This window comes from Talpa europaea (assembly GCF_964194135.1).
Source record: "Talpa europaea genome assembly, chromosome: 5".
NCBI lineage: Eukaryota > Metazoa > Chordata > Mammalia > Eulipotyphla > Talpidae > Talpa > Talpa europaea.
In genome coordinates, this window is record NC_140071.1 from 3,518,827 (window position 1) to 3,534,604 (window position 15,778).

At 50.4% G+C, this 15,778-nt stretch overlaps 1 protein-coding gene across 1 annotated transcript in view; it reads left to right on the forward strand.

The window, feature by feature from the left end:
- Window positions 1-1,481: 1,481 nt before the first annotated feature.
- The window catches only part of MARCHF6 (membrane associated ring-CH-type finger 6), a gene marked incomplete at both ends in the record, with an annotated part of 61,373 nt that continues 47,076 nt past the window's right edge, over window positions 1,482-15,778 (forward strand). The window contains one exon of the mRNA XM_084233890.1: window positions 1,482-1,500. Within this exon, the coding sequence (XP_084090016.1) occupies window positions 1,482-1,500 (19 nt within the window). The remainder of the gene's footprint in view (window positions 1,501-15,778) is intronic.

Genomic DNA, 15,778 nt, shown 5'->3' on the forward strand with positions numbered 1-15,778 from the left:
TCTGAAGCACCTTCCAGTGGGGAACCACAGAAAAGGGTCAGAAACAACCAGACAAGCCCGGAAGGAAAAGAGCAAAATCAAAATCAAGACAAAAACCACCATTGTCACCTCCCCACGGGTCTCACCCATATCTGTGTCACCCCGTCCACAACCAAAAGGCAAGCGCAGTTTCTTCACGTGTCTCTAGGCCCCATGTGCCTCCTCCAGGTCTCCTTCTGGCTCCATCCCGCCTCCTTCCTCAGTCTCCTCTGCGGCTTCTCCTCTCCCTGCTCAGCTCCACCCTCCCTTGGGTGGGGCAGGGAACCTGGAACCTCCCCCTTTCCTGGGGACCCCCCTGTTACAAAATCAGGAAGGTCTTCTAGGGTCACACCTCTGTGGCCCCCTCCTTTCATTCTGAGGCTCATTCTGAGGCGGCTTGGGGAGGGTCTCCCCAGCTCTGCCCCTTCCAGCCACCGAGAGGACGGGCATTGCTGGGCCTGCTTCTGCTCGGTGTCTGCGCATTGTTTAACCTACTTACTGGGGGGGGGGGGAGAGAGGGGGGCGACATCTTGGCTCCTGCTCAGGCACTGCTAGGCTGGTGCCCCTTCTGGAGCGTGGTTCTGAAACGGCTCCTGTGCGAGAGGGGCGCCGTGCTGGCTGGCGGGGCAGCGGCCTTTACCAGGCGAGGCAATTAGCGACAGGTGACTCTGCGCTCCAGAAACCACGCGGCGCCTCCTGCACGTGCCCGCGCGCTCGCGGGGCTCCGAGTGTGCAGCGCCCCCCGCCCGCCGCGGGGGACCCGCCCCCCGCCCCCCGCCCCAGCGGCGGCCCCCGGAGCCTCCCGCGCGCGGCCGGCGGGGGTGGGGGGCAAGTCTGTCTCCTCGCGTTTCTTTCAGGACTGTCTGGGCACGTCCCCCAAACGGGCGTCGGTGCCACCCGGGTGCCAGCCCACATGCATATTGGGGGGCCCGCCCCAGCCACGCGGCCCGGGGAGGGGGCGCCCCCCGGTTATGCTTAGGCGCCCTAAGGCCCCGGCCTCCCCCGAACCCCCGGCTGGTCCCCGCTGGGTCGCCTCTCGCGGGGCCGCCTCGCTGGTTCCGCCGCCGGCTGCACCCCGAGTCCCGGCCGCTCCCCGCCCCCCGCGAGGGGCCCTGGCCCCGCCCCCGCCCCGCGCCGGCCCCGCCCCCGGCCGGGCCTCTGCGCCGCCGCAGCCGGAAGTGACGCCACCCGCCGGCGCCGCCCGCCCCTTCCGCCGCGCCGCCCCGCCCAGGCCTCGCCCCGCGGCGCTCCCGCCCCTCCCCCTCCCGGCCGCCCGCGCTCTGTCAGCCGCTCCCTCGCCCGTCCCGTCCCGTCCCGTCCCGTCCCGTCCCGTCCCGCGCCCGGCCGCGCTGCCCTCGCCCCCGGCGCCCGCACCTGCCGGCGCCGCTCCTCGCCCCGCCCCGCCGGGAGGCTCGGGCCTGCCGCGGAGCCTCGCGGCTGCGTCACCGCCGCCCGCCGCCAAGATGGACACCGCGGAGGAAGGTGAGCCGGGCTCGGGCTCGGGCCGGCCCGCGCGGGGCGGCGGCGCTCGAGGCGGGGCCGGGCCGGGCCGGGCCGGGGCGGCGCGGGGCCCGCGGGCCGTTGCCCCGGCCGGCGCGAGGGGCGGCGGCGCGGCGGAAGGTGACCCCGCGGCGCCCCCGCCGTTTCCCGCGCGCGGGCCGGGCCGGGGGCTCCGGGGGCGTCGCGGGGCGCCCGGCGGGGGGTCGCGCGGCCCGGGGGGCGGGGGGACGTCGGGGCCGCTTTGTCTGCCGGGGCGACGGCCCGCGCGCCCCCTTTGTGGACGCGGAGCGCGGCCGCCGGCCCCGCAGGTGCCGCGAGCGCGCGGCTCGCCCGGCGGACCCGGCGCGGCCCGGGGTGTCCGCGGCGCGGCGCGCAGGCCCGGCGGCGGCTGCTGGCGCGGGGCCCTCGGGCCCCTTTGTTCGGGGGCGGCTTCTCGGCGCCCCCGCGGGCCCGGCGTGTTTTGGGGCGCGCGTGCCGCGGCCCGCGGACCTGCCGGCGCAGCCTCGGGAGGCCGGGGCGGCCCCGGCGCGCGGGGGGCCGTCTGCGGGGCGCGGGGCGAGCGGCCGGGCCGGCCGGGGTCGCGGCGGGGGGGCCGTGCTCGAGCGCGCGTGGCCGCGGCGGGCGGCGGGCGGCGGGGGGGCGCGCGGCGCCCGGGGTCCCGCGTGGGGATGTCGGGGCCGGCCCGGCGCGCCGCGCTCGGGAGAGAAAGTTTGGGGGTCCGGGGTGAGGAGCTGGCGGGCCTGCTCGCCCCGTGCGCGGCCTCCCCGCGGGCCCCGAGTCCAGAGCGCGCCGGGGGGCTCCCGGGGCCGACCCGCCCGTCCGCGCCGCGCGCGCTCGCGGTAGGGACTGGGGTGCTCGGGCCACCACCCGGGGTGCCCCTCGCCTCGGCGCGCGCGTGGCGCGGGGAGCCCTGCAGGCCGCCCCCAGGCCCCGCGGGGCAGGCGGAGGGAACAGCAGCTGCGCCGGGGCTGGCGGAGCGCGCTCTGGCCCGGGGGTCCCCGCCCGCGCCCCGGCCGGCCGCGCGGGGCCGCTCGACGGGTGCAGGAGGCGCTGCAGCTGGGCTCTGCTTCGGGGTTGCACGCCGGGTGCGGGGTCGCGCTCGTCCCCGAGGCCTTGCAGAATCTGGACATTTATATCAAGTCTTGAAAGAAAAAATTTCGGTGTCCTTGTAGTGCTCGAGCAGTGCTCTTCCACGTAAAATTATAATCAGGGTAAGATGCAAGTGACTTTTATTGGCTTTCACGCTTGTGAGACGTGACTCTGCACGCGTGCTGAACTCTTTATCGCCTTCAAGCCTCTCACGGTTTCAGGCTGAGGAAGGCAGAGGAGTCGAGGGTTCGTGCGGTTTCGTAACGGTGCGAGCCCCGCGCGGCAGCCAGAGGCAGCGGTCAGGTCAGACTCAGGTGTGTTCGATTCCACGGCTAAATTAGGTATTTGTTAGCGTATATCCAGTTATCCAGTGTTGAAATAACTTATTTTTGTAACTTGCTTTATGGAATAAATTATCTACATAATCATTTATTTTACATTTGTTTTCTGAAACTATTAGTCATGAAGCGAAAGTGGATTTTATTTTATTTTTAAGATTTATTTTTATTTATTTATACAAGCACTGGGTACAGTCAGAAGCGCGGGAGGGTGAGAGAATCCACCAGAGCCAGAGCGGGGAGCAGAGCAGGCAGAAGGACCGAAGGACACTGCTGAGGGGAGCAGCGGGCGGCAGGAGAGGTCTGCGCGCCATGCGGGACCCTCCTCCGGTGGCCGGGGAGCAGCCGGGGATCGAACCGGCGCCGCAGAGGCTGCGGGCAGCTTCGCAACCCAGCGCTCAACCGCTGAGCCACCGGGGAGGCCCCGAAAGTGGATTTTAATATACCTCATACCTACTTCTGCAAAATTGAAATTGGGAGTCTCAGAAATTTTCAAAATTGAAAAAACACTGGAAGGAAAGGGAGGGAGGATTTCATGATAAAAATGCTAAAATAAAGGTGCCAAAAAGCCTGGAAACAACTGTTCTATTTGCTGTTGTCCCAGATTATTTCTTATTTTAAAAATGATTTTTTAAAAAGATTTTATTTCTACAAGAACTTGGGTACAGGCCAGAGGCACGGGAGGGTGAGAGGATTCACCAGAGACAGAGTGGGGAGCAGAGCAGGCAGACGGACTGAAATCCACTGCTGAGGGGAGCAGCGGGCAAGACAGGAGAGGTCTGCCGCTCCGTGTGGATATCTCCCTGGCTGTCCGGTAATCGAACCTGGGCTGCAGAGGCTGTGGACAGCTTCATGGCACTGCGCTCAACCTACTGCACCACCAGGAAGGCCTGTCCTAGATTTTCTTTATTAAAGAAGTATAATTGTTTTTATCTGACTACAGAAGAAACAGTTTTTTTTGTGGCACAGTTCAAAAACATGGCTGTCTGAGCCTCTGCAGCGCAGGTTCAATGCCCGGCCTGCCAGGGAGATTCCCACATGGCGCGGCAGACCTCTCCTGCCTCGCCCACTGCGCCCCTCAGCTGTGTCTTCAGTCCTTCTGCCTGTTCTGCTCCCCACTCTGTCTCTGGTGAATTCTCTCACCCTCCCGTGCCTCTGGCCTGTACCCCAGCTCTTGTATAAATAAATAAATCTTAAAAAAAAATGGTTATACATAATAATAGAGTTAAATCTTTTAATCTTAAAACGTATTGTTAAAATAACTGATATTTCCATTTTTAAAAAAAGTCTCTAAAATACCAACTGTGCAAATAATTTTTTTCTTTTACAAAACAGCATGTTGCAGGCCTCCCCGGTGGCGCAGCGGTTGAACGCTGGGTTGCGAGGCTGCCCGCAGCATCTGCGGCACCGGTTCGATCCCTGGCTGCTCCCCGGCCACCGGAGGAGGGTCCCACATGGCGCGCAGACCTCTCCTGCCGCCCGCTGCTCCCCTCAGCAGTGTCCTTCGGTCCTTCTGCCTGCTCTGCTCCCCGCTCTGGCTCTCGTGAATTCTCTCACCCTCCTGTGCTTCTGACTGTACCCAGTGCTTGTATAAACAAAACAAACAAATAAAAATAAATAAATAAATAAATAAACATGCCTCTATTTAAAAAAAAAAAAATTAAAAAAAAAACCAGCATGTTGCTTTCCTCTGAAGGTACCATCTATGATGTTTTAATAAAATATTCAGAATGTTTTTTATTTATAATAAACAGTGTTGAATTCTGTTAGAAAATTGATCACTTGCCATAAGGATTTTGGTCCTTCATATTAAGAGTTTGCTAAATTTTAGAGATCTCTAAAGTGTTCATTTAAAATTTTTTTTCTTGTGTGTGTAAAATCAACAATGTTTATAATCCATTCTTGTAAGACAGGAGGAGTACATCATTCTCATTGTGTGTAGTTGTGTAAGTGCAGATGTGTTACATACACTGCTATCCATCATCAAATCTTTACATTTCACAGCTGTAAGAGATCATCGTTTAATGGATTAGAGGTCTGATCCTGGAATATACTGAGAATTTTCCAGTTTGGGGGAAAAATATCTGTGTGATGTAAAGTTTTTTGTCTTTTTTAAAGATCTATCTATCTATCTATCTATCTATCTATCTATCTATCTATCTATCTATCTATCTATCCATCTATCCATCCAAGCACTGGGTACAGTCAGAAGCACGGGAGGGTGAGAGAAACCACCAGAGCCAAAGAGGGGAACAGAACAGGCAGACTTGACGAAATACACTGCTGAGGGGAGCAGCGGGTGGCAGGAGAGGTCTGCCGCGCCATGTGGGACCCTCACAGGGGGCCAGGGATCAAACCGGCGCTGCAGAGGCTGCGGGCAGCTTCGCAGCCCTGCTCTTAACGCTGGGCCACAAGGGGGGGCCCTGATGTTTATTTTTTTAGAGGAAAAATATGGCACTGTTGGGACAGATGTTGCAAGCAAGTATCAGTGTTCCTACATTGTTCATGAAGATACTATTTTGTTAGAGTATTTTCATTTCAGCCCAGTGATACAGAGTTGACTTTTTTCATTTTGCTAAGTTCTGCTGCTTACAGTAGCAGACTGTAATACAAAATCTTATCAGAGCTGTGTGTGAGCGTGCCTCTGTGTGTGTAATGCCAAGGCATTTGTTCTTTACGCTTTATGACACTTTTTTTGGGAAGGTAAGAAGTTGAAGTGTAATTGTAATTGATCATGGTCTGTATCGCCATGACAAAAACTTGCGGTGACTTATATTTGGAAGAAATGCGTTAAAAGGAGGGAAGTTGTGAGGCTCAGACAGCTAGTTACTGTCTTTCTACAACTACGTGGTCTTTTTCATTTGTTTCCAGACGTGTCTGCTTCATTCTCACCGCAGATCAACTTTCACTGCTTTGGCATGCTGATGACCAAAGCATCCGTGCACTTCTTTGACAAATGTTTATTGAGCACCTGTTATAAGCCAGGCACTATTTTATGTGCTTGCAGGGAACAAAAGAAACAAATCCTTTTTTTCTTAGAGCTGGCATTCTTATTTGTGACTTGGTAGGGGAGGAAAGGGAGACAAAATAAAAATGTAAATTATGCGGCTTTGCTAGTAGGGGATAAGTGCTGTGGAAAACTGTTAAATCAGGAAGGAGTAAGGAGTGCTAGGGTATGAGGGTAGTGCTGCCGTGTTAAGTGTGGCAGCAGAGGAGGACCTCACCGAGAAGTGTGAGAGGAGAGTTAGACATTCAGATGCTCTATTCAGAGCATTCTAAACAGAAGGTGTTTCTAGTGTGAAATCTCGAAGATGGGAGAATGCCAGGAATGTTCAAGAAGTAGCCAGGAGTGGGTCTCCCCGGTGGCACGGTGGGTTGAGCGCCATGCTGTGAAGCTGTCCACAGCCTCTGCAGCTCCGGTTCGATTCTCGGCCCACCAGGGAGAATCCCACATGGTGCAGCAGACCTCTCCTGACTCGCCCGCTGCTCCCCTCAGCAGTGCCTTCGGTCTGTCTGCCTGTTCTGCTCCCCGCTCTGTCTCTGGTGAATCCTTTCACCCTCCCATGACTCTGGCCTGTACCCCAGCTCTTGTATAAATAAGTAGCCAGGAGATTGGTGTATCTGTAATGGAATGAACGAATTGGAAAGATAAGTAAAATACAAGTCATTGACTTCACAGGGCTAGTAGAGAGTGTAGAGAGGGAGCTAGTGGAAGACTTAGGTTGACTTACACAAGCATGAGGCTTGGGGAGCTTGGGGAGGCAAAGCAAATTTTCTTGACACGCACTAGCTGCTTCCCTCAGTCTGCCTCTTTTCTGATCAACTTTAAACCCCAATTTCTGGGAGCTAGATTCTGATTGGCGCATTGGGTCAGGTGCCCATCTGTAACCCATTAGCTGGGTGGTGGTAAGAAGATGATATGAAAAGTCACATCAAAAGGTACAAATTCAGAGTTATAAGGTAAGCCTGGGCTGTAACGCACAGCATGGCGGCTATCATTAATACTGATGTATTACGTATTTTAAAGTTGCTCAGAAAGTAGTTCTCAAAAGTTATGATCACAGAAAGAAAGATTGTGACTGTGGTGATGGCCTTATTGTGATCTCTTCATAATATATATATATATTGAATCATGTTGCACACTTAAATATGTTAGCTATTAAATTATATTTTAAAAAAATCATGACTGGCTGTGTTCATTGATAATCTGGGCAGGAGAAAAGATGTCTGCTACATTGTTGAACTAGATAGAATAGGTTTGAATGTTGGGCACCCTTAATGCTGGGCTTTACCAGACCTGCTACCACACCAGGCTTATTATTTTTTTTAATAAAGATTTATTTATTTATACAAGCACTGGGTACCGTCAGAAGTGTGGGAGGGTGAGAGAATTTACCAGACCTGCTACCACACCAGGCTTATTATTTTTTTTAATAAAGATTTCTTTATTTATACAAGCACTGGGTACCGTCAGAAGTGTGGGAGGGTGAGAGAATTCATGGAAGCCAGAGCGGGGAACAGAACAGACTGACGAAACACACTGCTGAAGGGAGCAGCAGGCACGGCAGGAGAGTTCTGTCGCGCCATGTGGGACCCTCGCTGGTAGCTGGGGATCGAACCGGCGCTGCAGCGGCTGCGGGGAGTTTTGCAGCCCAGTGCTCCACCGCTGCACCACCAGGAGAGGCCCCAGACCAGGCTTATTAAAATAGTGCTTTATTTACTTCTCTGCTGTAAGGACATGAAGACCAGTTTTTTTTTGTTTTTTTTTTTGTATAATAAAGATATAATGGGAAAAGTTCTTAGAAAAGGAACAAGGAACTAAGACTCCAGGGGGAAATTTACTGATTCAGATTATAATGCCTTAGAATGCTGTTGCAGTGGACTAGGCAATACTACAGGCATTTAACGCAGTGGGAAGGAAAAGAATGAGAAAGAAGAAAAACAGATCAGGGTAGAATTAATAGAAAAAAGTGACTGTGTAGCAGTGTAGAGATGAGGATTTAAAAAATGATTTGTTGGGGCCTCCCCGGTGGCGCAAGCGGTTGAGCGCTGGGTTGCGAAGCTGCCCGCAGCCTCTGCAGCACCGGTTCTATCCCCGGCTGCTCCCGGCCACTGGAGGAGGGTCCTGCTTGGCTCGCAGACCTCTCCTGCCACCCGCTGCTCCCCTCAGCAGTGTCCTTCGGTCCTTCTGCCTGCTCTGCTCCCCGCTCTGGCTCTGGTGACTTCTCTCACCCTCCTGCGCTTCTGACTGTACCCAGTGCTTGCATAAATAAATAAATAAATAAATAAATAAATAAATAAATAAATAAATAAATAAATAAATAAATCAATCTTAAAAAAAAAAAAAAGATTTGTTGGGGCCTCCCTGGTGGCACAGGGGGTTAAGACACAGCACTATGAAGCTGTCTGCAGCTACTGCAGCACGTGTTTGATCTCTGGCCAGCCAGGGAGCTACCCACAGGGTACAGCAGACCTCTCCTGTCTCCCTGCTGCTTCCCCTCAGTAGGGTATTTCAGTAGATCTACCTGTTCTGCTCCCCACTCTGTCTCTGCTGAATCCTCTCACCCCTGCATGTCTGGCCTATACCCCAGTTCTTGTAAGCATAAATAAGTCAATCTTTAAAAAATGAAAAATGATTTATTGTGTAGTTTATATCAACTGAATGGGAAGAAATCTTTGGCTTTGGACAGTGTATTAGTGCGCAAGGACTGTCATAACAACATAGCACAGGTAGTTTAAACAACAGAAATTTATTTCTCACAGATCTTGAGTCTTGGAAGTTTGAGATCAAGGTTTTGGCAGGTTTGTTCTTAAACTTATCTCCTTGGCTTGCAGAGCATCTCATTTTCTTTATCTTCACTTGGTTTTTCCTCTGTACATGTCTGTGTCCTGACCTTCTCTTTCTAGAAAGTCACTAGTCATATTCCCACTATAAGGTCCTAGTCCCATCTTAATGACCATAATTTAAACCTAATTACCTCTCTAAAGACCCCATCTCCAAACACTGCAGTCATTGTGCATCCTGGTGGAAAGAACTTCAACTTAGGAATTTTGGAGGAGGTGGTGAGGGAAATGACACAGTTCAGTCCATGAAAGACATAATGTACAATTCTGTTGTAGCACTTTTGAGATGTAGGATTTGGAGATTCCTTGTCCTTTTTTGTTTTCATCTCTGCGTGCCAAATATCGAATACCTGGTGGAACTGTTAAGTGTCAGTGGTGTCAGCTATCACCATTGAGTCCTGACTTCGAACTTGCCGGGGAGCTGACCCACGTGGCGCAGCAGACCTCTCCTGTCTCGCCTGCTGCTCCCCTCAGCAGTGTATTTCAGTCAATCTGCCTGTTCTGCTCCCTACTCTGTGTCTGGTGAATCCTCTTATCCACCCTACACTTCTGGCCTACACCCCAGTTCTTTCAGGCATAAATGCATAAATAAATCTTAAAAAAAGAAGTCGAATGCCAGCTGTGTGCTTAGGCCTTCGTGCAGTGTTTCCTGCATTGATTTTGTTTCCATTCTCAAACTTTGCAGAGTTCTGCACTTGTGTTGAATGGGACAGCTTGAGGACCACTGGTCTCAGAATTTCTTTATACGCTTTAAGATGGAGACCCATAGGACTTTTTTTAAAAATGATTTTTCATTTTGCATAGAAGAACTGGGGTGTAGGACAGAGGTGGGGGGAGGGTGAGAGGGGTCATCAGAGACACAGTGGGGAACAGAATATGCAGAGTCACTAAAATTCACTGCTGAGGGGAGCAGCAGGCAAGACAGGAGAGGTTTGCTGCACTTTGAGTGGATCAGCTCCCTGGCTGGGGATCAAACTCATGCTGTCTAGGTGGGCCTTTGTGGTGCTAGCCCTGAGACTTAACACCTAGGCCACAGAGTTTTAACTAAGGCACAAAAACAGTGGGAAAAGTATAGTTTTTTGACAAATAGTGCTAGAATAACTGAATACCCAGAGGCAAAGAATGAACTTCATGCCACGTCTTGCACCATATACCAATATTAACTAAAAGGAATGGTAGACCTAAATGAAAAACCTAAACTATGAACTTTTTGAAGAAAATATAAGAGAAAAACTTTGTGATCAGGGGATAGGCCAAGATTTTGTAGGCACAACAGAAAAGCACAATCCACAGAAGAAGAATTTAATAAATAGGATGACAGCTCATCTGCTCTTTGAAAAATACTGTTAAGAAAATGAAGGTCGGCCACCAAAAATGTTTGTGAAACGTGTATGTGGTAAAGGACTTAGCTGGAGTATATAAAAATTTCTCAGAGCTCAGTTACAAGATAACGAATAAGTCATTTGAAGAAGAAAGCCCCAAAGGTTTGCGCAGATGCTTCGCCAAAGAATATATGCATGTGGCTAGTAAGCACGTGAGAAAATGCCACCTCACAATTCATAGGCAGATCAAAACCACAGCCAGAAATTTTCCCCCTGTTAGAACAGCTGTGCGCGAAAGGGGCAGAAAATCCGTGTTGGCAAGGATGTGGAAAAATTGAAGTCTTCACTCAGTGCTAGTGAAATGTGAAATGGTATGGCTAATTTTGGCCAGTTTTCTCAAAAAATTGAACTGAGTTACCACTTGATGTAGCAGTCCCATTCCCAGATGAATACAAAGAGAATTCATGATGGAGTTCCCAGACAGCGGCAGCAACTCCTGTCTGTTGCCTGATGAGTGGATAAGCCAAATGTGGAATGTGTGTAAAAGGGAGTGTTTTCTGGCAGTACAGAGGAATGGAGTACTGGTAGATGCTGCAGCGTGGGTGAGCCTCATAAACATTCTAAGAAACATGAGAGACCACCTTTTATATGATCCACTTTGTATGAAATAGGCAAATCTATATGGAGAGAAAGTGAACTAGTGGGTAGAGCTAACAGAATGGGCAGATGACTTAATAGTTTCTTTTGGGGTGATGATGAGGATGTTAACAACTAGACTGTGGTATTGTTGCTTAACTAAATAATTCAAAGCTGTTGACATGTACACTTAAAGTTGCCGAACTTTCCGTAGTATGTGGATATGTATAGTATGTAAATTACATTCCAGCAAAGCTGTTAATAAGTTAAAACAGTGAGAGAGCACTATATCCATACTAGAGTGGCTGAAATGATGAAGACTGCCTGTACCCAATGTTGCTGAGAATGCGGAGCAACAAAACTTTCCTATTCTACTGGTGGGAGTGTAGATTGGTACAGTCAGTTTAGAAATCACTATAGCAGTTTCTTAAAAAGGTAAACAAACATATACTTACCGTGTTATTGCACGGTTTGTCTCTTACTCAGGCCTGGTTTTGTAATGTCGTGTATTGATCCTTTACTACATATTGGGTGGATGAGTGTTGTGCATCTTCCATATTTCATATGTGTTATAAAGGTTCCCATTACCATCTATCTCATCTTGAAGAGTCTTTGAATACTGGAGAAGAATACTGCTCACTTAGAAACAGTGGACTAGCACTGGCTTGGACAACTCCACATTTCGCTGAGGTCAGAACCGCAGCTTCCTTCCAAGTTTGTCCCTCCTTGAAACTCCCTCATGCTCAGGCACCTTTTATAGTATTCTTCATATCTTTTAATTACTCTCATCACAATTTATTCATTCTCTCAACTTCTTCTGGTTGAATTATTATATGGTTAACATATAATAATATATAATATATAGTTTATATTTAACATATAATATATAATATATAATCCCTGGCGGCACAGGGATTAAGTCTCAGCACTATCACCACTACAGCCTGAGTTTGATGGCCTGCCAGGGAGTTAACCCATATGTGAGGCCTCAGACCTCTCCTGTCTCCCTGCTGTTCCCCATAGCGGTGGATTTCAGTAGATCTGCCTGTTCTGCTCCCCACTCTGTCTCCGCTGAATCCCCTTACCTCCCCATACCTCTGGCCTGCACCCAGTTCTTGTATGCATAAATAAAAAAATAAGTCTTTAAAAAATAAATACTGGAGAAGCTGTCATTGTGGCGGTCTTGTATAAAGTTATAATTTTTACTTGAAAGTTTGATTTTTATCTTTGGCAGCCAAATATTATTGGTTGTTTTCTTTGGCTCATTCCAGTCTTTTGTGACAAAATGCCTGCAACATATCCAAATCTGCCCGAATAGTTGCTGTTTGTAAAACATTTTCCATTTTAAAGATTTTTTTTAAATTTATGCATACAAGAGCTGGGATACAGGCCAGAGGTGAGGGGGGAGCGGTGTAAGAGATTCACCAGAGACAGAGTGAGGAGCATAACAGGTGGATCGACTGAAATCCACTGCTGAGGGGAGCAGCTAGCGAGACAGGAGAGGTCTGCTGCACCCTGTGGGTGCGCTCCCTGCCTGGGGATTGAACTCAGGCCGCAGTGGCTGCCGTTAGCTTCATAGTGCCGAGACAACCCCTTGAGCCATCAGGGAGGCCCATTAATGGTGTTTCTTCAGTAAAAAAGCGGCTGGTTCATCTGGCTACTCCAAAGAATGATACCATGCCTTTTCTTGAGGCAGCCGTTGCTGTTTACCTTGAGTCCAGGACACAGTCCCTGTATTTTTCTCCTTTAAATCTTCTGTTTTGGACCTCCCTGGTGGCGCAAGGGGTTAAGGGCAGCACTATGAAGCAGTCTGCAGCCTCTGTAGCATGTTTGATCTTGCCAGCTGCTCCCCTCAGCAGTGTATTTCAGTCAGTCTGCCTGTTCTGTTCCTGAGTCTGTCTCCGGTGAATCCTCTTGCCCCTGCCCCCACCTCTGGCCTGTACCCCAGCTCTTATATGCATAAAAATAAATAAATCTTTAAAAAAAACTTCTGTTTTCTCTGCAGTCTGGGTCTAGTCAGAAAGTAGAAAACATACAATAATTCAACCAGAAGAAGTTGAGAGAATGAATAAATTGTGATGATGAGAGTAATTAAAAGATATGAAGAATACTATAAAGGGTGCCCTGAGCATGAGGGAGTTTCAAGGAGGGACAAACTTGGAAGGACTGGGATCCCTTCTTACTGAAGCTGTGGTTCTGACCTCAGTGAAACGTGGAGTTGTCCAAGCCAGTGCTAGTCCACTGTTTCTAAGTGAGCAGAAAACAGCCCCAGAGTGAGCGCCAAGGACGATGGGTAGGAATGCAGAGGTAGTTGTGATGCCACTGTGGATGCAAGACCAGTAGCGTGTGGATTCTTATCAGTAGGGCTGTGGGAAGTTGGCCACTACAACCTGTTGACTGCAGCAGGAGCAAGAAAACACTATTTTCCTTGTCCTCCAGCACCCTACTGACAAACCCCGCTGCTCAGCAATGCCTGAGAGTTCAGTCTTTTCTCACTGAGCAGGTCCTTAAGGACGAGTTGGGAACTGATAGAGCACACTGACACCTGGCGCTTCTGCTCGGACTGAACTGTTTGGAGGCATTCCCTCTGTTTCCTCTGCGGCTGAACTCATTTGCTTGCGCTGCTGGCCAATCCCTCCACCCCTCCCCACACTTCTGTGACCACTGCAGGAGCTGCAGTACTCGCACTAGGCTGTCGCTGCTGTTCTCAGAGCAAGCAGTAGGAAATGACACCACCCTTTCTGTCCTCTGACCCCACAGAGGCGCTTCTGATGAAAATCAGCTTTGTTAACATTCTTGCTTTAGCATAGTTCATCCTTTTTTATTGCTCAGTAGCATTTTGTTGTAGGAATGTCCCACAGCTGGTCTGTTCCCAGTTGTAGAAGCTTGTGTCTTTTTTACAGTTTTGGAGAATTATGAATGAAACCACGATGCATGTCCTCATTGGTACCTCTTAACCAGAGGTGTGTGTGTGGACATTTCATTTTGCTAGGTTAAATACCCAGGAATAGTACTGGGGATCATATGATAAGAATTATTAGGATATAGTGAGAGAGTAAGCATTAAGGTATATAGAATACTGTGAAAGGTGCCTTGGGCATGAGGGAGGGAGGGTTCAAGGTGGGGCCTCCCTGGTGGCGTAAGGGGTTAAGCACAGCACTATGAAGCTATTCACAGCACTGCAGCACGAGTTCAATCCCTGGCCAGGGAGCTACCCACGTGGCGCAGCAGACCTCTCCTGCCTTGCCCGCTGCTCCCCTCAGCAGGGTATTTCAGTCAGTCTGCCTGTTCTGTTCCCCCCTCTGTCTCTGGTGAATCCTCTCAACCCCCACTTATCTGGCCTGTACTCCAGTTCTTGTATGCATAGATAAATAAATCTTTAAGGGGAAAAAAAAAGGGGGTGAAGGTTAAAAGGAGTCAGATCTCCTTGGATGCCTGCTTGGGTTGTGGTTGTGCCCACTATGCAGTCAGAGCAGGACAGGGGCCTGCTCAGCAGCTGAGTGCTTGCCATACAAGTATTTTATAGTGAAGGCTTATTACCATGCTAGCTGATTTATACCAGTAAATTGTCTTTCTATTTAGGGGAGATAATTATTCATAAGGTGCCCTTGAACAAAAATTACTTAACTACCTGTGGGGAAAAACAGTACTGCGAAAGATACTTGTGATAGTATTTATTGGACTAAATTCTGCATTAGAGTCATTCATATTAAATGATTTTTTTTCCCTTAAGATTTATTTGTGCATACAAGAGCTGGGGTACTGGCCAGGGATGCGGGGAGTGAGAGGACTCACCAGAGACAGAGTGGGGAGCAGAACAGGCAGACTGACTGAAATCCACTGCTGAGGGAGCAGCGGGGAGACAGGAGAGGTCTGCTGCACCCTGTGGGTTAGCTTCTTGGCCAGCAATCGAACTGGTGCTGCACTGGCTGCCAGTAGCTTTGTAGTGCTGAGGCTTCACCCCCTCCGCCACCAGGGAGACCCATCCTCTTTAGAATCTTAAGGCCATATAGACTCAGAAAAACTTGGCTTTGCCATACTGATTCACTTAACACACCCATTGTGTCCTAATATCATTTTCCCCATGAAAATAACTATATTCCAAACCAAAAAGACTTAGAAGAGTAGATTTTACATTTGCAAGTCTCTTAAATGTCTGGTTGAATGTGTCGAGGCTGGAGTATTTTATTTTTTTCTGTGGCCGCATTCAGCCAGTTACCTCATGCAGTCTCTGGAAAACTCCACTGTACGCTGGCAAGACAAAAGGGAACTGTCCTAGAGTTGGGACAAAAATAGCTTTGAGTTTGCCTGGGCCAGGTGAATCCCAGTTTTCTGTTCTAGACTATGTTAAGCAGAGCCCCAGATTTGAATTTGGGTAATTTGCTTAGTTTTGTATTTGTTTGTTATTCAGAAGGGTGGGGTCTTCTGAAAATAGTGTTCTATCTTCATGTATGTTTCGCGGTCCCTTAATATGGAGGTCTGGTGTCTCCAGTCCTTCCCCCAACTCCTTTTTTTTTTTTTAAAGATTTATTTATTCATGCATACAAGAGCCCGGGCACAGGCCAGAGGTGTCGGAGGGTGAGAGGATTCACCAGAGACAGAGCAGGGAGCAGAACAGGCAGACTGACGAAATGCACTGCTGAGGGGCGCAGCGGGGAGACAGGAGAGGTCTGCTGCGCCATGTGGGACCCTCACCGGCCGGCGGGGATCAAACCCCACTGCAGAGGCTGCGGACAGCTTCACAGCACTGAGCTCAACCTCCTGCACCGCCAGGGAGGTCCCCTTCCCCCAACTTTTTTTTAATCTTTTTTTTTTTTTAAAAGATTTATTTATTTATACAAGCACTGGGTGCAGTCAGAAGCGCGGGAGGGTGAGAGAATTCACCAGAGCCAGAGCGGGGAGCAGAGCAGGCAGAAGGACCGAAGTACACTGCTGAGGGGAGCAGCGGGCGGCAGGAGAGGTCTGTGCGCCATGTGGGACCCTCCTCCGGTGGCCGGGGAGCAGCGGGGGATCGAACCGGCGCTGCAGAGG